The 22,452-nt window shown below is 41.3% G+C and overlaps 1 protein-coding gene across 1 annotated transcript in view; it reads left to right on the forward strand.

Annotated features, from left to right (window-relative positions):
- Positions 1–509: 509 nt before the first annotated feature.
- cntnap5l (contactin associated protein family member 5 like) overlaps positions 510–22,452 on the forward strand; it is a 66,439-nt gene continuing 44,496 nt past the window's right edge. Inside the window, exons 1-2 of the mRNA XM_035523078.1 lie at positions 510–622; positions 19,428–19,538. Coding sequence (XP_035378971.1) covers positions 568–622; positions 19,428–19,538 — 166 coding nt within the window. The 5' untranslated portion in view covers positions 510–567. The remainder of the gene's footprint in view (positions 623–19,427; positions 19,539–22,452) is intronic.

The raw sequence follows: 22,452 nt of genomic DNA on the forward strand, positions 1-22,452 counted from the left end.
ATAGACATAGTTTAATATCAAATCGATTGATGTGGTGTAGAGTAAATCAAAATAAAAATTTAATTGTGTCACTGTAGAATCCTTGTAGGATTACACTTTTCAATTGTAATATTTGAATGATTGCCAGCTAAAATATATTTCTGAAGCTAAAAAATATCTGTATGTCTAGATGAACTGTGTAGTGCATGCCTGAGCAGATGTGTGTCTGGGGAGCTGTCCGAGTGCTGAACTGGATGTCACCTCCTCCATTACTGATCTTGGTCTGTTTGTTTTCATTGAAATACAGAGAGCAGCCACTGTGCACTTTTTTATGACTTTACACGTTTTACATTGAGTCAGGTGGGTGTGTGCACGGTTCAGTGAGAGAGAGAGAGAGAGAGAGAGAGAGAGAGAGAGAGAGAGAGAGAGAGAGAGAGAGAGAGAGAGAGAGAGAGAGAGAGACTCATAGGGCATCCAGCACTCCTCTCTGCGCAGAGAGACGAAGCGCAAACGTCGTGGAGGTACTTTGCGAAGGTGCTGGGAAACGTGCCCTCCCGTGTAACCCGGACTAGCCTCTTCAGCGTCGGGATGTCCCTCATCGTGCTGCTCGGTCTTTTCACTTCAGCTTTGGGAGCGAGTAACTGTGAGTGGATGCGTATCGCTGTTTAAAGTGTAATCGTAAATTAAATATTGTTTGCTTGGTACAATGTAGCTTAATCTATTTTGTAAATATATTAACGAAAAGGCTGATAGAAATTCAGTAGTACATGCGAATATCAGGCTGAAACACGCTCATCGGCAAGAAGTGTACCGAAGCAAACCCTGGTAGATGGAGCAGATATAACATTAACCTGCGGGGTTGTCTTTAAACCAAGCAGAAATGTCTCCTGAGTCGCATCTTTCCGAGAGAAAGTTCTAATGTATTAAGAATTAATTCATTATTCAGTAATGATCAACCCTACGATTGTCTACGAATATTCGGTTCTTTAAAACGAAAACTAACATCGGAGTTAATATCAGCGTAACTATATGAGAAACTGTTCCAAATGAACACTTCAAAATAACAAAAATGCACGTTGTTGCTGACCGCTGTTCCGACGTCGTTGGGTGAAACCACCCAAGAACTTTTCGCAGTATTTCGTTTGAAACGTGTGTTGAGTAAAGATGACAGTGGAATATATTAAATATGTTCCCTCGGTACACGTGTTTGTCCACATTCCCATAAGCCTCCATAGTCTGGTCTCCAGGACCTTAAACCCAGGCGCAGACGGCCTGAACCCTGACTGAGAACTAGGACTATGTCTAGGATGCACAAACAGTGCTGGGGGCTCATGTTTATAGTTCCAGCGTTGTTGCAGGTTGTGCAATGTTTGTGTTTTCTTGGATGTTATGCGTATCCACATCTAGTCACTGACCATTTTAAAGACCTCAGAAACGAGATGAACGCCACGCCAAAAAGGTTATCCTGTCTGATTAGCTGCAGAGACCTCTGTACTTTTAATTCAACTCACACACACACACACACACACACACACACACACACACACACACACACACGCGCGCGCGTGCGCGCGCACAAACCTAACTCCTTGAGAACTCACTGACTTTCATACTCTCGTGTATGTTTTCATTTAGTCATATATGGTGATGCGCACGAGAAATGAGAAAATGCTCTCGGCGTTCTGCACTAAACGGATAACCGACCTGGTTCTCGAGTGCATTTCTGCACACGAAAGCTGTTTGTGTGTGTGTGTGTGTGTGTGTGTGTGTGTGTGTGTGTGGGTTCTCCTATCCTCCTTTGGTAGGCTCATTGAAGGCAGCTGACTATATTCACTAATGGCGCTCCTGCCGTGGAGATGGCGAGGAAAAGAGAATATTGTCATTTTCTCTCTCCGCGCGTCCACCTGCCTGGCATCCTGCGAACACACGAGCGGGATTCGGGCTTCTTACCAACAGCAAAATAATTAATCCTAAAACCAGTTACACTTTGGAAAACAATATTCCAAAACTGATGCCAAACCGGGAGAGCTGATGCCGAATCTACATCCGGCTGACCTTTGCGTAATTCATGGAGGCTGGTGCAAAGGTATTAGAGAAAAACGGACAGGGTGACGTGAGTCTGCAGACGGGCTGCTTTCGCCTTTTGCAGAATGCAAAATGAAAAAAAGACTTTGGTCTTGCGCCAGTATGACTCTCAGCTCCAGTCCCTGGGACCTGCTGTACACCAGTGGTGGAGCTGGGATGTAGTGTTGCTTTGCGCTGCGTGGATTTGAGGATGCAGCGTTGTGCGCAGCGTAGCGCAGTAACATCCTGAGGGCCTTCATGAGTGATTGAGTGCAGTCAGGTGTGTCAGAGCCGGTTGTCGGACGACTTATCATAGCGTGGCTTTACTGAAAAATGCTTCAATCTTTGAAACGAGAATAATAAAAGCTAACCGCTGATTTGGGTTCAGCTGTTACAATCAGAGCTGCTGTACAAAGAATACTGATCAGGGATACAAAACAGCTCGTCAGGGTTTTCTTTTTAGTTTCTATGAGTTAAAGCAAATATTAAAGTAGACATTTATTCCTTGTTCTTCAATAGCTTGATGAACATTTTTATGTCCATTCCAGCCTGTTAGAGGGAATGACAAAACCATGTGAGGCATTAGGTCTCGAGGTCAGGGAACGTACAATACGACGTGCACACCACACGGTGGTGGGAGAACTGAGTAGTGAAGGCCAGTCACATCTGTGACTTCGTTAAAATAAAAAGCTTCTGATGGCTACCGCTGTGACTTATAAAGTGAAGTTTCTTAGTATCAGAATCTACATCAATGTGCACAAAATTATCACCCTTTAATGAACTCACTTTCTTTTGTTATCATATACATTAAACAACTGTGTAAGGCTGTCAGGAAAATGGAACAGATGTCTATTAGCTCACAGATGTTTCAGTACATCCGGTACTCAGTGGATCAGTTTCTAAAGCAGTGTCATATCCAAATGTGTTGGTCTCTTGTTTACTGTGTTTGCTAGTCTGAGTGGTTGATTGTGTGTTGTGCGTTAGACCTAAAACAAGCAGGTGGGATGTAAACCAGCTGGATTCAGATTGGTTTTTGATATTGGTATTAATGTTAAGTCATGAAATATTTAAATTAACATCGAAACAGATATTTTTTTAAAAATACACCCCCCTTGGAAAACCTACATATGACAAGACATTTTCAACTTCCAGTTCCCAAGGAAGTGCCTAATTAACTAAAGCTCCTGGATTGTGGTGCTTTTTTCTGTCCTGTGACAGCTGATCTCTCCATGCTGGTGTGTCTCCTGAGATGCCTGAACTGCCTTCATCTGTAATTACAGATTTGTCTCAGACATGCTCCAGCAAAGACCTTGAGCCCAAGACAGTGTACTACAATGGAAATGAAACAAGACATTTTCACAGGAGGGCTTACAATGTGAGCCCAGAACAACAGAACAACCCAACTGGAACCCTCCATCCTGAAAATTAAATTAAAAACTCACCATATACACATACAAGGCTAAATGGAGATTCCTGGAATTCTGGTTTTGATTTTGATGTACAATCAGCAATCAATATGAAAATCTATTCGTTTTTTCACTGTCATTAAAGTGAAAGTCTAATTCTACAGAGAAGGTTTTCAGTGTCAACATTTAAGCTGTGCTTCATTAATCCATCCCGGGAATGAAGTTAGCAGACATAAAAAATATGACACTCATGCATGCAACATTCCAATTTGAAGAGCTGCAGGAAAACATATTTTTTCCTTTTTTCCAACTCTTATTGGTCACAGGGGCTGTTGCTGTTGTGATTGGTCATAACCGTGTTCCTCATCAGGGTCTACAGTTCACATCACATCCACATCTCCCATTTTTTTATTCATCTTCATAGAGATTTGAGAAAAATGTCTCAAATCTGTCAAAAAGACAGATGTCAAAAGAATTATGCTAGCACATAAACTTCAATAAATATAATTTCCATTTAGAAGAAGACACAAAATGCCATACATACCCAACATACAAAATGCATTCCCTGGGAAGGTGCCTAATTTAACAAACTTGTGGATCACGGTGCTGTTTTTTCCTGTGACAGCTGATCCGTCCATCCCCGTGGGTCTCCTGACATGCCTGGGATGCTCCATCTGTAATTACAGATTTGTCGGAGAAAAGCTTCAGCAAAGACCTTGAGCCTGAAACAGCCCAGTAAAATGGAAATGAGTCAGAACATTTGTTTTGCACGCAGGACCAAACTACGCGCTGTCCAGTAATCTCACATACTGTTGGCTTATGATGCGAACAGCTAAATAACAGAGCAGCTTCATTGGAACACTTATACACACATACACACATACACACACACACAGACACACCTCAACACAATGAGATTCCTGGAAATCTGCTGTACTTCACTACAGTCATCCTTGGAATTCAGTCCGCAAATGCCAGAGAATTCCATCAGTCATGAGTCAGTGGAGCTGAAGGGGTGATGTGTGCCGCACTTTAGATTTCCCTCTGTAAACTATATTCATTCATTTGTTTGTTTGTTTGCTTGTTTTTTGTTTTTGTTTGTTCATTTGTTTTTGTTTGTTTGTTTAGCTTTTATGTGCTTCTCCAGTGATCGGTTTTGAGCATATTGATGATCTTGAGATATAGTTCATGATTTCCAAATATTCTATTGTCGAAAAATAGCAAACAAACTTGACAGCATAAAAAAGAGTTTTGCATTTAAAGTTGTTCATTGCTAAAGTAAAGTTGTACCAAATCAGAAACAAACCAACTAAACATCACAGAGATATTAAGGCCAGTGTGCCGGTGTACAGAAGGAGAGAGGTGAGACTGAAACAAATATGTCTTCATTGTCCTAAGCAATAAAGGAAAATTAAAACAGCGGTTGGGCCTGCTTGGCATAGAGCTGTGGTGAAGCGCCTTGATCTTAGAGCTGCTAACACGCAGTACTGATGGCAGGAACCTGTGGGCTTAAATAATGAGAGGGAAAATAAGGATCAGGTGATTAGGGTTAATAGGTGGGTGATTGGGACCAGAGCAGGTGAGGGGTGTGGTTCTGAGCAGCAGGGGGCGTGTCCATCCTGCTGGCTGACCCACCTACTATGACAGCCAGATTTTTGTCCTGTCCCATAGACAGTGGTGGCTCAGTGCTGAAGGTACTTGACTAGTAGTTGGAATGTTGTTGGTTCAAGTCATGCCACTGTTGGGCCCCTGAGCAAGACCCTTAACCGTCAAGTTGTGATCACACATAATTGTAAGTTGCTTTGGATAAAAGTGTCAGTTAAATATCATGAATGTAATGGACTTGCTCAAGGGCCCAACGGTGGTGCTGAGATTCGGACCCACAGCCTTTTAAATTATAATCCGATGTCCCATCCACTAGAGTGCCACAGTGTAGTATAGTCATAGTGTAATTACCACAAAAATATATTGTGCAATTTAAGAAATAGTCTGTTGGTTCACCTGGACAGAACCAAACAGCAGAAATCAATTCCTGAATCCTTCAGATGGTTAAAGGCACATTCCAACAGATTCATGGTGAGACTGAATAGTGGTCATTGTGAGAGCAGTAGCCTAAAGGTGACTGCCTCGCACATCCTGGCTCACATGATTCAATACAGCATGCAAATATATTCACATTTCACTGTGTTTATTTTCCTTGAAAGATGTTAACTGCAATGTGGCCCAGAGCCTAGTAAGTTGAGAAGTTGATGCATTTTTACATGCAGTATTTTGACTGTTGTTTAGTTAGTATGGGACATGTGACCTATGTGACTATAGCATGTATTTGTTATAATTTCATATTCAGTTAAACTCTGCAAACAGTTTATTTCTGCCTTTATGCTGAGTTGAAGATAAATCTACTTTTCCATACTCTCCCTGGTGTTCCTATAAATCTGATTCTGAACTGCCTGTCCCTAAAGGTCTCTTTAATATTCATATGAACTCATATCAATATTGCCCATCATGCACTCTGTGCAATCACATTATGAAAATGGATAAATGGTTTTTATTCTCAGATGGCCCACTCTTACATATGTACTGAAATGAGTAACACTTGTGACGTTACAGTAAAGCTTGTTTTATTAATAGCTAATTCATATTCAGTCTTTATGGGTTTCTTTTATGTGCCCCAACTCGTACAGTCTTGTCTCAGTCACGCAGTGATCAGAGATTGTTTGGAGAGTTTGCAATTATCTGTTGTAAAGTCTACTCTTATTATGGGGTACTTACACACATGATGATACAGTCACTTATTGAGTGACTGTAGATTGTAAAATCTTATTTTCTATTGTTTCTTTAGTTAGCATTACCACTTCTCACACTTGGTATATTTAGATACTATTACACAGAGACATTATATAACATCATGACAGTATAACATCATGACAGTATAACATCATGACAGTATAACATTATGACAGTATAACATTATGACTGTATAACATTATGACAGTATAACATCATGACAGTATAACATTATGACAGTATAACATCATGACAGTATAACATTATGACAGTATAACATCATGACAGTATAACATTATGACAGTATAACATCATGACAGTATAACATTATGACTGTATAACATTATGACAGTATAACATCATGACAGTATAACATTATGACAGTATAACATCATGACAGTATAACATTATGACAGTATAACATTATGACAGTATAACATCATGACAGTATAACATCATGACAGTATAACATTATGACAGTATAACATTTTGACTGTATAACATCATGACAGTATAACATTATGACAGTATAACATTTTGACTGTATAACATTATGACTGTATAACATTATGACAGTATAACATCATGACAGTATAACATTATGACAGCATAACATTTTGACTGTATAACATCATGACAGTATAACATTACGACAGTATAACATCATGACAGTATAACATCATGACAGTATAACATTATGACAGTATAACATCATGACAGTATAACATTATGACTGTATAACATCATGACAGTATAACATCATGACAGTATAACATTATGACTGTATAACATTATGACAGTATAACATTATGACTGTATAACATTATGACTGTATAACATCATGACAGTATAACATTATGACAGTATAACATCATGACAGTATAACATTATGACAGTATAACATCATGACAGTATAACATCATGACAGCATAACATTTTGACTGTATAACATCATGACAGTATAACATTATGACAGTATAACATCATGACAGTATAACATTATGACTGTATAACATCATGACAGTATAACATTATGACAGTATAACATTTTGACTGTATAACATTATGACTGTATAACATCATGACAGTATAACATTATGAAAGTATAACATTTTGACTGTATAACATCATGACAGTATAACATTATGACAGTATAACATCATGACAGTATAACATTATGACAGTATAACATTTTGACTGTATAACATTATGACAGTATAACATCATGACAGTATAACATCATGACAGCATAACATTTTGACTGTATAACATCATGACAGTATAACATTATGACAGTATAACATCATGACAGTATAACATTATGACTGTATAACATCATGACAGTATAACATTATGACAGTATAACATTTTGACTGTATAACATTATGACTGTATAACATTATGACAGTATAACATCATGACAGTATAACATTATGACAGTATAACATTTTGACTGTATAACATCATGACAGTATAACATTACGACAGTATAACATCATGACAGTATAACATTATGACTGTATAACATCATGACAGTATAACATCATGACAGTACAACATTATGACAGTATAACATCATGACAGTATAACATTATGACTGTATAACATCATGACAGTATAACATTATGACAGTATAACATTTTGACTGTATAACATCATGACAGTATAACATCATGACAGCAACAATGCAGAAATTGCATTTTGTTAAGGAAATCACATATGTCAAAACCAAAGGACGGTAACACAAACAAACTCAGTCATTCTCATTAGCATCTCCCTTCAGTGGTCATGTTGTGGTTAATCTAATGGCTGCACTATTCTCCAGTATCCACGCGAAAGCGTGCCGCTCCTTGTCTCGTTCCACGGCAGCCCACACCCCACTGCGTTCAGAGCAGACTGGATACTCTCTCCTTTGAAAAGCAGGAGACAATGCCGCGGTGAAGGGAGAGCTTGACAAAGGCGCAGCTTTTACTGTAATGACTGCTGATGACGAGTCTTTGTTACTGCTCTGTCTATCCCGTAGTGACTTGCCTAACGTAGACACACGAGGCATGTGCATTAGGGATCTCTATTAAGGATCATCAGTATCTATTTTAAAAACAGTATTACATCAATTATACATAAAAAATGTATCCTCAAAAAGGAAGATTGAAAAGTGGAAGGTCTCATCAAAAAGTAAACTCTGACTGAACTCCCTGATCAATTTTATATGATTTCCAAACCAGTACAAACCAGTATAATTTAGAAACCTAGCCTGTGGTCTACACATTTTTTCCATCTATTTCTACATACAAACAGGTTGGAATAATATTATGTCGGAATGCTTTCTGACCTTGCCAGCAGCTTAATGGTATGGCATTTATTTTGGACTGACTATGTAAGAAGTTACCTTCTGACAGGTACCTTCTGCTATCAGGGGCCTGAGTTATGCAGGAACATGCTTCATCACACAGCTGGCTGAGCAAGAAGCAACCCAACGTAGCCCAAGAACACCTCCCCATTCAGTGTTCAGTGTGTGCTGTGCCTTAGTCTTTGAAGCAACACGAGTCCCCTGGGTGATACCAACTCTCCTTTGGCAGGTGTGCATTCGGAGTTTTTAGTTGCGGTGTGCCTCAGTGGCCTTCATTTTAATGGACAGTTTTGCATGACAGCAAACACTATCAGCCATGGTCCTCTTAATATGTATGAATCTCTTATAACTATCTCCTGGTGAAGAGAAACAATATTCTACAGGAGCAGAAGGCATGGTTTTGTGAGCTTGTGGTCTAAAAACAGGATGTTTGTAGAGTATGCACTCCCTAACATTAGTCTCCAGTCCACACACAGTTCCCCTCCGCACACCAGTCCTATAGTGTGGCGTTCAGGGTCTGGTGATTGGATTTCAGGTGCATTCTCCACCTTCCCAAAGCCCAATGAAAAGCCAAAGCTTTGTTCTTCAAGGTCTTCAGAAGGTAAAGCGGACAAGAAGGTGGTGGTATGGTGACTGGAATAATTTCTCCACAGTTGTATACCAAGAGGTAGAACCTACGGCTCTTGGGCAGGGAAACAGAAACTATTATCTATGGATAATGAGTCACATAAGTTTTCATCTTTCAATTTGTAAAGGGAAATTTAAAAACAAACAAGACAGCTTTCCAGGTGTGGCAACGGACAAGTTTCCTTGAGAAACTGACATTTTGGGGTCTCTGCAGATATACACACTTAATCTGAACCTTATTGTGTATCCCCACATCAATTTTCTTTATCACTCCAGATGCCTGTAGACATTTTCTTACAAACACTCAAAGCCAGTCTATCTTTTGTCATGTGGCGTAATTGTCTTATCATCTCTCGTCACAGAAATGTCAGCGCACGAATGGCAGTGTACTGTGTCTCCAGAACCGCTGCAGCGCCTGGTCGTGGTTACGTGGTCACTCACAGCATTTTAATCGGAAATCAATGACAAAACAGAGGGTGCAGAAATCCTGTCACAAGGTACAACTAGCAAGGCCGTCTGTTCTAAGCGTGTGTTCTGCGGAGTGTGTGGCGAGCCTAATGGCTCAATATATTCATTCACTGTCAGGAATGTGGATTGGTACCAGTTGGTTCAGTGTATAGTTCACAGCAAACACTCCCTGTAATACTGCAAATCTGTAGTCATTTGCACAAATGCATTTCGGTGAAAAGTTACAGTTGATTAAGGCGGGACAGACACAGGCTTTTTAGCGGGAGATCTCATTTGCCGAAAATCCGTGTGCCGTGGTCGTAAGCGAATCAGCTGCTTGGTGTGATATCTCTCACGCATTCTGGAACTGCACGGAGACATTACCACTTGCCTCGATGGCCACATGCTCCTGAAGATTCAGACAGCAGGTGCTTTGCAGATTCACACGGAACAAACTAGAGCATCATTGGTCATTTCTCTTTCCTGTTGCTGTTTCCACTGATGATGTTTCACAAACACGGCAGCAGCACTAGGATGCAGTGTGCAATTTGGTCTCACAAGCAGCGTTTTGTTATGGCTCACTATGGTCACGTGTAATTTTCACAGCTGTCTTGCATAGGTCGAATACTTACTTTATACGTAACGTGTCAAATTTAATAGCCTTCGGCCTTGCGATTTATTGTATCGCATTCACGGAATAAGGCTGCCCTGTCATTTGTAATTGCAATTTGTACGTTTGTATTATATCTGAGTTTATTACACTGAGCTCCACAATGGTGTGTTTAATTACAGTATATGTAGAGTCTGCAGGAGGTTTTCAATTGCCACTGTCAGCCTGTGCAGGCAAATACAGTAGAGTCTCCTAATGCTGTGTAGGAGTCTCTACCCGTGTATGTATATATAGACTAGACACAAATGGTGTTCTTCTCGACTATGCACTGTAAAAAAATAACTTCTATCTTTACCTTGCTTTTCACCAGTGATGCTCAGCTAAAATCTGTGTTAATCTACTATTTCAAATACAGTGAGCCCAAAACAAAGATGAGTATTTTACTTTTTAAAGTCGACAAAGAGTACTGCGTCTGTCAGTGTCTGGTTCCTCATCAGCAGTAACCATCAGTAGCAAGCCAGTTTGTCTAGTTTCAGTGTCCATGCTGGCCAACTTTTCTTCCTCCCGTGTACTGCGATGTTCAGAACATCTTCCCTCCTCCCAGTTCATCACTGCGAAAGAGCGTGACCTTTTTACCAGGCAGAGGTAAGCGTCTTACAGCCGGGACCTGGCTCGTATGCCCATCACTAGAAACCGAGGCTCGACGGTTTTCCACAGGACCTGTCTTCCTGCTGAAATAGTTTAAAGGTGGGTAGGTGGGTGGGTACAGGGGAACACGGAGGGGCAGGTGGGCGGGTAAAGGGGAACACAGAGGGGCAGGTGGGGGGGTACAGGGGAACACGGAGGGCAGGTGGGTGGGTACAGGGGAACACGGAGGGGCAGGTGGGTGGGTACAGGGGAACACGGAGGGGCAGGTGGGCGGGTAAAGGGGAATACAAAGGGGCAGGTGGGGGGGTACAGGGGAACACGGAGGGGCAGGTGGGGGGGTACAGGAGAACACGGAGGGGCAGGTGGGCGGGTAAAGGGGAACACGGAGGGGCAGGTGGGGGGGTACAGGAGAACACGGAGGGGCAGGTGGGGGGGTACAGGGGAACACGGAGGGGCAGGTGGATGGGTACAGGGGAACACAGAGGGGCAGGCACTGATGAGACTCTGCCTGCCCCCCAGATGAAGATCAAAGCCAGCAGGCGGCGGTTTAGACAGATTAAAGCAAGCGAAGGACAAACAAAAATCCTCCCAAGTTTTAATGAGGGAAAATGAAACCTGCAGTAGGATAGCAGATGAATGCAAACAAACAAAAGGGCTGTCAGTCCAACGCACTTAAAAATGAGAGGAAAGAAAGAAAGAAAATGAAAGAAAATGAAAGGGGGCTTTCTCCCTCTCAACACTGTGTTTGATGCCAAACATTCCAGGAGAGTCTGACAATTACAGAGGGGCAGTGCAGGAATGCCTGGAGTCATTCACAATCCTGTTGACGTTAAAGCAACCATCCCTCAGACCCTCAGAAGGATATACTTAAAAGGCTCGGATATGATTACGAATTAAAAATACCAAAACAGCCCAGTATTGGAATTCCCAACTGCTTTTCTGTCTCCTTACGGAAGACGATAGATGGACATTTGATTCCCCCAAAAGGCTCCCAATTCAGCCTCCCTCACTATTATTTACTATTCGTAGTAATGCATCCAAAACAGAACGTCAATGCGATCAAACGTGATCGAATGAGGAGGCCTAAAATTACCTACAATGCCCTTTCATCCGCGAGTCTTCATGAATCACTTTTGCAACTACTAACACTGAATTGACCAGCTTAATCTCTAATAGGCTTTACTCAATCTTGGTTATCCTATTACAGAAAAGCCCCTGTTTACACAGTGCCAGTGCTGATCTATGGGGTGACTAGTGGGAGCTCTGCCCAGTGCCCAGGAAGCCCCGTTAATCCCTGTCACTAATCAGACTAACCGTGGCAGCACCTCGTATGAGCGAACGGTGCCTGGAGCTGGAAACGGCTCATAGCTGTCTGGTTAAAACAGCCGTCGTGATGTATTTTAATTAGATGCTGGGACTGCACGCTTCCCATACGATGGGTCTTTTTCTCTCGATATTTAGCACATTTGTGGCGTGTGTCTTCTCCCAGTCTTTTCGCTTTCTGCCTTTTCTGTCTTTTTCGTCCTCTCTTCATTTTCAGCCCTTTCTCTTCACCATCCCTCCCACTCATCTGCGTCCTCACGCCTGTGCGTGATTGCTGCCCTTCTCCGAGGGGCCGGAGCCGGTGTGAAGGTGCAGGGCGATAATGCCTGACCTTTTGGATAATGACTGTGAAAGGCAGGGCGGGCCCGAGGGCCCTTTGGCAGAACCGCTCCTGAGGGGCCCCGTCCAGAACCGGCTCTGTGATTCAGCTTTAGAAAAGCCCGATGTCACTTAATATCCATCAACAGGGCACTTCAAATGCTGCCAGCACTCTACATTCTGTGGATTGCTTGGCGTTAGAAAAATATAATTATGCCCTCGTCAGTGGGCGTGCTCTCAACTGGTTGAACACTGTGTCATTCACTGAGTTTTTGCAGTAATTTAATGTGAGAAAGTGCATGTGTGTGTGTGTGTGTGTGAGAGAGAGAGAGAGAGTGACAGTGAGAGAGAGAGGGAGAGTGTGTGTGTGTGTGTGTGTGTGTGTGTGTGTGTGTGTGTGTGTGTGTGAGAGAGAGAGAGAGAGAGAGAGAGAGAGAGAGAGAGAGTCTGTGTGTGGGGGGATGTGTAGCATGCATGGTTGTGGGAGGATAATTTGTTGAAATGTAAATTTGTGGTTTGCAATAAAATGTGAAAAGGTCTATTAGTGGCTTCTTTTAGAATGAAGTGTTGAGCAGTGAAATATGGTATAAATTGACCATATGGACTGAAAATGTCTTTAAAGAAAATTTTCAAAGAGAAACTTTCAATTACAGATGCTTAAAAAAGACTCCAGCAAAGGCAGGAGGATGAGGATGGTGAGTTCTGTAGGCTGCCCACCATGCTAACGTCCAGATTCCCAGAGGTTGCCATGCCATGCATCATAAAAGAATGTTCTAGAATCTACTCTCTGTTCTAGAATCTACTGTCTATTCTAGAACTGCTGTCTGTTCTGGATTCTACTCTATTCTAGAATCTTCCTATGCTTTACCTAACAAAGTGAATGACGCTCTGTACTGCTCTGCAGTCTAGCAGATGTCCATTCCATGTTGCTTGTGATTTAGTCTTATTTGAATTTGAAGTTAATTTGAAACCAACCAGATAAGTTCTAAACAATGATTCCTACTGTTTGTTGGACGTATGCTACTGTAGACGTACGGCAGTTTGTTCAGCGTTTGCGGGATTCAGCACAAATTTGTTTCAATCCTTTGCTTCCAATAATTACATTTAGCTTGGTTTTATATGATCTGTAGCATCTATGAACACCAGACAGTCCACTAGGAAATTAGTTTTGTTCACTGAAATCTCCTGCAAGAAAATTTCCTAGAGCTCATAACACTTATCGGGTGACTGCAACAATAAGGGTTATTATTAATTCAGTCCTATACAAAATGATCAGCTAATAAACTAAGCAAAAAACAGAAGACGTGATAAAGATCCAGCTGTAATAAAGAAGGTTTCAAGTGCCATACATGCTGCCACTTAGAGGCATGTAAAGTTATTGCTGTTTTTGCTCTTTCAAGTTTGTCTTGCGGTTTGAACGTTTGCGCACGTCTTGCTTTCGCTTTTGAACAAAGAGACAGAGTGAGTTTTGAGACATGTACCAGACGAAGGCCTGAGGAAGACCCCGCTGTGTCGTTCAGGGAGAGCAGTTGCTTAGCCTGAACAGAAAGCTCTGCTGGCTCACGTTCTGCCCCAGTAATGAGAGGGAATCTCCGCACATTTCTGCAACCTTTTTCGTTAGGGGCAAACAGGAAGGGTGTGTGCGTAGGAGAGTAACAGACTGAGTGTATGTGAGCACATATGTGTGGGTGACAGAGAGAGAGGGAGGGAGAGAGAGAGGGTTGGAGAGAGAGAGAGAGAAAGAGGGGAGGGAGAGAGAGAGGGTGGGAGGAAGAGAGGGAGAGAAAGAGGGGAAGGAGAGAGAGGGAAAGACAGGGGAGAGAGAGGGAGAGAGAGAGAGAGAGAGAGAGAGAGAGAGAGAGAGAGGGAGAGAAAGAGAGGGAGGGAGAGAGAGAGGGTGGGAGGAAGAGAGGGAGAGAAAGAGGGGAGGGAGAGAGAGGGAAAGACAGGGGAGAGAGAGGGAGAGAGAGAGAGAGAGAGAGAGAGAGAGAGAGGGAGAGAGAGAGGGAGAGAGGGGGAGGAGGAAGTGAGATGAGGCACATCAGTGTTGAATGATTGTCAGGCAAGCACTGGAAAAGCCTGTCTAAATAAGGACACACTTTACCCTGGCCCATAGAAAACACTGCAAAGTGCTTACACCAGTGAAACAGGCGAGACCAGCAGACGCTCCCTGGGTTCGGCTAATGGGTCCCTAACCTGCTGTTCGGACCATTGTTTTTCTCACATTATGTGCATATATTTGAGACCCGGGTCTAATGTGTATGATCTGCATAAAGCAGGTTCATCAGGACACTTCATCGCTGAACGCTAAATTGAAACACTGCAGAAGGATAATGCACATAGAAAGATAACACCTTCACTCAGCCCGCACATGAAACCGTGTGTGTGGGACATCTGGGAAGAGCAGACAGCAATAGGCCGTGCTCTAAAACGCCACCTTGCTGTGTCACAGGAGGCCCATGGCCTGATACTGTTGGAGTTAATGGTTATGTGCACACTGTGAAAGCCTAGCTGACCTTCCTAAGTGAAAACGAGGCACCATTAATTCAATTATCACAACTACGGGACATTTTCTCTCCGACCAAAATATCTAGTCACTCTTTCAAATTTGGCACGACTGTTTATCACTCTCTGTAAACATGAGCAACAGCACTCCAGCAGCACACATTTATTCACAGCCACGGCATTATTTTCCATACAAAAATTTGGATTCATTCCATTACCTTCTGCCTGCCTTTTCCTCTACATTTAAGGAGACATTAAGGTTGATTACCATGGACAGTTTTCCCTGTAAACCAGCTAACTCTTCTTCAAATGCAAGGCTAAGGCCAGTTATTGAACGCCCGTCTATATGCGCCTGTCTGAAACATCTATTTGTAGAATACCTTTTGCTAATGCATTACTGCTAGCCTAATGTCAGGTGAAAGTAAGCGCAGGTTTGCCAGGACGGATAGCAATGATACCCTCGGGAAAGGTTAGGTAATCTGAATTTCTTTTCACTCTGTTCCTCCAGTAAAACTACATAACAGCAGCTTTGGTAAGACATTCTGTCATGTCTGTATCATCTTGAAACATATAGAATTCATAATTAACTACTCTTGGGCTTTCAAAATAAGTGCATTTTGACCTTGAATTTTTCCTTCCTTTTTAAGTACAGGGTAATGTACTTAAATGTATCTGGCTAGCCACCATTTGTTACAGATGCAGTAGATAAAGACTAGATTGAAAAATGTTGGAATATTCTTTTAACAAATCAACAAATCAACAAATGCCCTTTAACAAAAATGTCCAATCACAAATTCCACACAGGTGTGGAATATTTTAGAGTGCTTCATTGATCCTAGGCTTTGGTACAGCCTCAAACAAACCACATCACTCAAAGCACATCTTGCAGTATAGAGGACACTTTGGTTGCTTGATGGTTTTCCACAGGACCTGTGTCTTCCTGCCGAAATAGTTTAAACTGTTTTCTAAAGCTTTGAAGTTGGTGGATGTAATAAGATGATCGCCCAAATATGGGATTAAAAGTGTTAACCGAATTACTGAATTAATAAATGACCATTTAAGTAGAACGGCATTGTATGGAGGAACAGTGCATGCAGTGCAACACTTCCTCCCAAGTGTTGTGTGAGACCAATGAACTACAAGAGGAAACCATCTACAGGATTGATCAGTGGTACCACTAACTAAATCGTTTCCATGCCATCATTTTTGTAAAACAGTGCAGAAATCCCAGTAACACCACAGAAGTACAAACTGTAGACTGCGACTGTATGTGAGCTAGTGGTACTGTCATACAGTTTAAAATTACATCAGCTGTATGTGCATGTCAAGAATACTTTATGATGAGTGATGGACCTTCTGGTCTCATTAGCTCCTTGTTCAGTACTGTATAGCTGTAATATTTCCTACCTTGGAACTTCATCTCCTTGATGTGTTTGATGTGTATTTCAATATTTGTTTCTCTTTACTGCAGAATCCATCTTGTTTGTCTTTAAAGAGAGATATGTGGTAGAGTTGAGATGCTTACAGACACCTGGTAGAGTTGAGATGTTTACAGACACCTGGTAGAGTTGAGATGTTTACAGTGCTCACAGATGTCTTGTTACTGCTCATGATTAATAATCTACCCCACAAACAGACCTATTCAACAAAAGTGTAGCTGCAGCTACATTAAAACCATTATTCAGAGAAATGTAGCTTAGGTTAGTTAACTATGTAGCTACTACAAATTAACTACTAACGCAACATGATAAAAGTGGAAGTTACAGTCATGATTGAAAAGTTTAGACTCGTTAGCAATGTAGTATTTATCAACACACAATACAATAAAACAGTTACATGCTGTAGGATGTAAAAAGAAGCGATGTTAATAAGTCATTATTGTTTCAAGTTTCAAGTTTGGTTTATTTGTCACATATATAGTCATGCACAGTATAACTCACAGTGAAATGGTTGAGAGTGCTGTGTCCAAACTGAGGGAAAAAACACAAGGAAATATGTATAAAACAGGTAAATAGGTTCTGTGTTTGTAGCTACTGCTGTGAACACGGGCATGGACGAGGATGGCTCTGGTCGTGGGACGCAGCCGACCCGGAACTCGTTCACCTGTTGCTTCTCCCCTCTGTGGTTTTTTTTTCCTTTGCCTTATCTTAAAGGCTTTTCTTCTGCAAAAGCATTGATTGTCTTCATAAAGGTCAGCACTACTGCCATGATCACGATACCACGGCACAGGGAATTTGTTAAAGGGTAATGGTATGCAAAAAAGACATAGTATAGGGAAATGTTTCCATCGTCCATCAGGAGTTTGACTTTAAGACCTTGACCTTTCATAGTTCGCCTGGCTTCTGCAGAAATATGGACTGTTCACTGCGATTGCTAAAAACTCCAGTTTGAGGACATGGCAGTCAATGCTCTGGCTAGCTCTTTAGGAAGGATGACAATGTGACCCTCGGATACAGAAAAACCCTTAACGTTTATCCGTCGCTGAACTCACAAAGCTTATGTTTGTGACCACAATCATTTGTTAAAATCCAGACACATCTTAACACGATTGTTTATTTATTAAACACAGTAGATTTAAAATCATTTTAATGAATAAAAAAAGTTTGGAAAGGAGACAAAAAGTGAATGTGAAAAGCAGGACACAAAAGCCAAAAAAAAAAGCATTAAAGGATATGCCACGCGACTTCAGCTATGAGTACAACACACCTGCCCTGCCTTCTGTTCTGGCTCCTACCGTAAGGAGAGCTCTTCCAGAGGCCAAAGCAGAGTTAGAAGTCTTTTGCATGATGGACAACATATGGGACTCCAAACCAGTGAAGTGCCACACACAGAGCAAAATAATAATTTATATTATCATTTACCTGTTAAATTGTTCATTTCTAATGTAAATGCAAGATAAATAATAATCTCTACAATGACCTGAAATAAATAAAAAATACACAACGTATATCATACTGGCACAGTTAGTAACTGGTCCGTCCTATAACTTAAATGTAAAATAGAACTTGATGTAGCTAAACAAGCTTTGGTACTACGCAGTTTGAAAAATATGAACCCAGTTTGTTTACCAGGATGGTAACTAAAAAATCCACACATTTCATTTCCTTCTGGACACAGTTTCATAAAGCAGTACAGAAACATTGAAATTAATGAAAACATACACCATCATTTCAACCAGAATAATTTTACATACACCTCAGGTTGCTGCCATAGCACGCTTACAGTTCACAGTTACAAAACACAGAATGCTCTAATGCCAATACCCAACACAGGAGTAATGCCAAATACCCAACACAAGAGTAATGCCAAATACCCAACACAGGAGTAAAATAATGCAAAGTGGGATTCTAAGCACCACGGACCTGCCTGTGGAGATTCCAGCCGTGGGCTGTTTGAGCCGTAAAGGCCGCGTTCGCCCTCCTGTTGACCTGTGTGCTTTTACCGTAAACCATCTGCCATCTGCCACAATGTCTTTAAGCATTTGCTTTTAAAAAGAAATCAAATGAAAAAGTGAAATTGTGGCATTTATTTCAGAGAACCGTCTGCAAGAAAATTCTTAGAAACAAGGTCAAGTTCAACAACTCTTTGATAAAAACTATTTACTTGGAAGGGAAGATATTAAACATCTCCAAATTACATTTTGTCTCCAGCATGTAAAAATGTTTGTCCCCTTTGACATGTAGTAATGTTTGTCCACATTGACATGTAGTAATGTTTGTCCACATTGACATGTAGTAATATTTGTCCACTTTGACATGTAGTAATATTTGTCCACTTTGACATGTAGTAATGTTTGTCTACTTTGATATGTAGTAATGTTTGTCTACTTTGACATGTAGTGTTTGTCCACATTGACATGTAGTAATATTTGTCCACATTGACATGTAGTAATGTTTGTCCACTTTGACATGTAGTAATATTTGTCCACTTTGACATGTAGTAATATTTGTCCACATTGACATGTAGTAATGTTTGTCCACATTGACATGTAGTAGTGTTTGTCCACTTTGACATGTAGTAATGTTTGTCCACTTTGACATGTAGTAATGTTTGTCCACATTGACATGTAGTAGTGTTTGTCCACTTTGACATGTAGTAATGTTTGTCCACTTTGACATGTAGTAGTGTTTGTCTACTTTGACATGTAGTAATGTTTGTCCACTTTGACATGTAGTAGTGTTTGTCCACATTGACATGTAGTAATGTTTGTCTACATTGACATGTAGTAGTGTTTGTCCACATTGACATGTAGTAGTGTTTGTCCACTTTGACATGTAGTAATGTTTGTCCACATTGACATGTAGTAGTGTTTGTCCACTTTGACATGTAGTAATGTTTGTCCACTTTCTCTCTTTTTCTCTAGATTACTGTGAAGAGCCACTGGTTTCACCTCTTCTCTCAGGCTCCTTTCAGAGTTCTTCAAGATCCTCTGAGAGTCACTCACCACACTTTGCAAAACTCAACAGCAAAGACGGTACACATGTCTAATTCCCATCGTGTTTTTTCAGCAGTCAGCTGAGTTATTGCTGTCTGTGTGGTAGTGGTCGCTTAGTGTTACTGCCCCAGTACATGCTGATCAGCGACCGAAACAAGGGAGAAAACTACCCTTGTCAGCAGTGCCTGGATGTAGAGCTGTTTAAGTACTGAGAATAGTGCACTTTACCCCGCAAATGTTGCCTGCCTGCAAAAGGTATCAGTTGAATGTCCTGTAATTTGAGATTAAATGTCTCTGTCTGGTGACCTCCATCAGTGAGGTGGCCCGAGTGCTGGGCCAAGTGGGTGGTGCTGATACTTTTGGCGCTCTGTGCATGGGTCACTTAGGTGAACACAACTTCCTATATCGCCGAAAAAGTAGCGTGGAGAAACAGTTTTTAACACACTTCTGCATTCAGGCATTGCCGAGTAATGTATTGAGTTTCTGTCTAGGACTGGTTTATTTACTGGTTTATTTGCTATGAATATACTGGGTTTCTGCCTAGGACTGGTTTATTTACTGGTTTATTTGCTATGAATATACTGGGTTTCTGCCTAGGACTGGTTTATTTACTGGTTATTTGCTATGAATATACTGGGTTTCTGCCTAGGACTGGTTTATTTACTGGTTTATTTGCTATGAATATACTGGGTTTCTGCCTAGGACTGGTTTATTTACTGGTTTATTTGCTATGAACATACTGGGTTTCTGCCTAGGATTGGTTTATTTACTGGTTTATTTGCTATGAATATACTGGGTTTCTGCCTAGGACTGGTTTATTTACTGGTTTATTTGCTATGAATATACTGGGTTTCTGCCTAGGATTGGTTTATTTACTGGTTTATTTGCTATGAATATACTGGGTTTTCTGCCTAGGATTGGTTTATTTACTGGTTTATTTGCTATGAATATACTGGGTTTCTGCCTAGGACTGGTTTATTTACTGGTTTATTTGCTATGAATATACTGGGTTTCTGCCTAGGACTGGTTTATTTACTGGTTTATTTGCTATGAATATACTGGGTTTCTGCCTAGGATTGGTTTATTTAGTGGTTTATTTGCTATGAATATACTGGGTTTCTGCCTAGGACTGGTTTATTTACTGGTTTATTTGCTATGAATATACTGGGTTTCTGCCTAGGATTGGTTTATTTACTGGTTTATTTGCTATGAATATACTGGGTTTCTGCCTAGGACTGGTTTATTTACTGGTTTATTTGCTATGAATATACTGGGTTTCTGCCTAGGACTGGTTTATTTGCTGGTTTATTTGCTATGAATATACTGGGTTTCTGCCTAGGATTGGTTTATTTACTGGTTTATTTGCTATGAATATACTGGGTTTCTGCCTAGGACTGGTTTATTTGCTGGTTTATTTGCTATGAATATACTGGGTTTCTGCCTAGGACTGGTTTATTTACTGGTTTATTTGCTATGAATATACTGGGTTTCTGCCTAGGACTGGTTTATTTACTGGTTTATTTGCTATGAATATACTGGGTTTCTGCCTAGGACTGGTTTATTTACTGGTTTATTTGCTATGAATATACTGGGTTTCTGCCTAGGACTGGTTTATTTGCTGGTTTATTTCTTCCCTCATATTCACCTCAGGGGTCATACCACAGACAAAAGTAGATCCACTTCCCTCTTTCCTGAATATACAGATGGTTGTCCTTATCCCTGTGACTCATTACACGAATATCTAACCCTTCCATGGGAATTTTGGAGTGCTAATAACGCTGTTGGATATTTGACCAGCAGGCCCAAGTAAATTAAAATGACACATACAAGCAGAACAATTCTCTATACAAGCAGAACAAGTATTCTCTAACCTACTGAGTATCCAACCAGAATGTCAATTAATACATATGTTGGACAAATGACACCCAGCTTGAAGAAAGCGGTTCTCCTCAACTAACATAATGGCCCTATAGTGTTAACACTGCTTAGTAAACTCTATCGACATTTTTATTTTTTCTTGGTCTGCTTAAGTGGTGTGATTAATGCAAGCTTACAACCAGTGCATTTTCATCATTTGTAAAAACACTCCAGAAAGGTCTCCAGCCAATTAGACCTTTAAGTTTCGAAACAGCATAAATACTAGCATACACCAAAGCTCTCTTAATGAGCAGAGTTACTGGACATTCTCGTCGTGCGAGGCACGGTTTGACCTCAGAGCTGGTGTGCACATACAAAGTTGCTTCCGAAATAAGTATTCTCAGAGTATCACCTCGCTGTAATTACCATAAACAGGGGGGTGTAACTTTCTGGAATGGAGTCTACTATACAATCAGCCAGACCCCCTGTAGCTTTGCTATCAATTTAGCTATGCTGCATGAGGTGCCCTCCCATCTCCCCGCAGGTATACACAGACCCCCCCCCCCACACACACACACACACACACACACACACACACACACACTCATCTGCACAAGACACATGCTGGCTGTTTGCTCACAGTCGCTGCCTGCCAGACACCCAGGGGGCATGACCACATACCCAATGCCCACCACATACCCAATGCCCACCACATACCCAATGCCCACCACATACCCAATGTCCCTGCTCTCTGGGCCTACACAACCAGTGTCAGGTGGTTGTAGTTTCTCACAAAGTAAGATAAGTCCTACAAGATAAAATAAACAGCAACAACCAGGTGCATATATACATATATACATATGTGTGTGTGTGTGTGTGAGGCCTGACCTGTGCTCTGGTCCTCATGTCAAACAATTCTCAGCTGACTATGTCTGATCGACTGAACAGTACGGGACCACAAATCAGCAGAGCGCCTTACAGCAGTGTCCGTGGTTCCCTGACACAGAGCTGAGCCCCATCCTTTACTGTCTCTCTAACATGTCTCCACCTTCGGCTCTTTTTCACCTGTGGCACCTGTTAGCAGCCTAATGCGTCA

Source organism: Electrophorus electricus, chromosome 26 (assembly GCF_013358815.1).
Source record: "Electrophorus electricus isolate fEleEle1 chromosome 26, fEleEle1.pri, whole genome shotgun sequence".
Lineage (NCBI taxonomy): Eukaryota > Metazoa > Chordata > Actinopteri > Gymnotiformes > Gymnotidae > Electrophorus > Electrophorus electricus.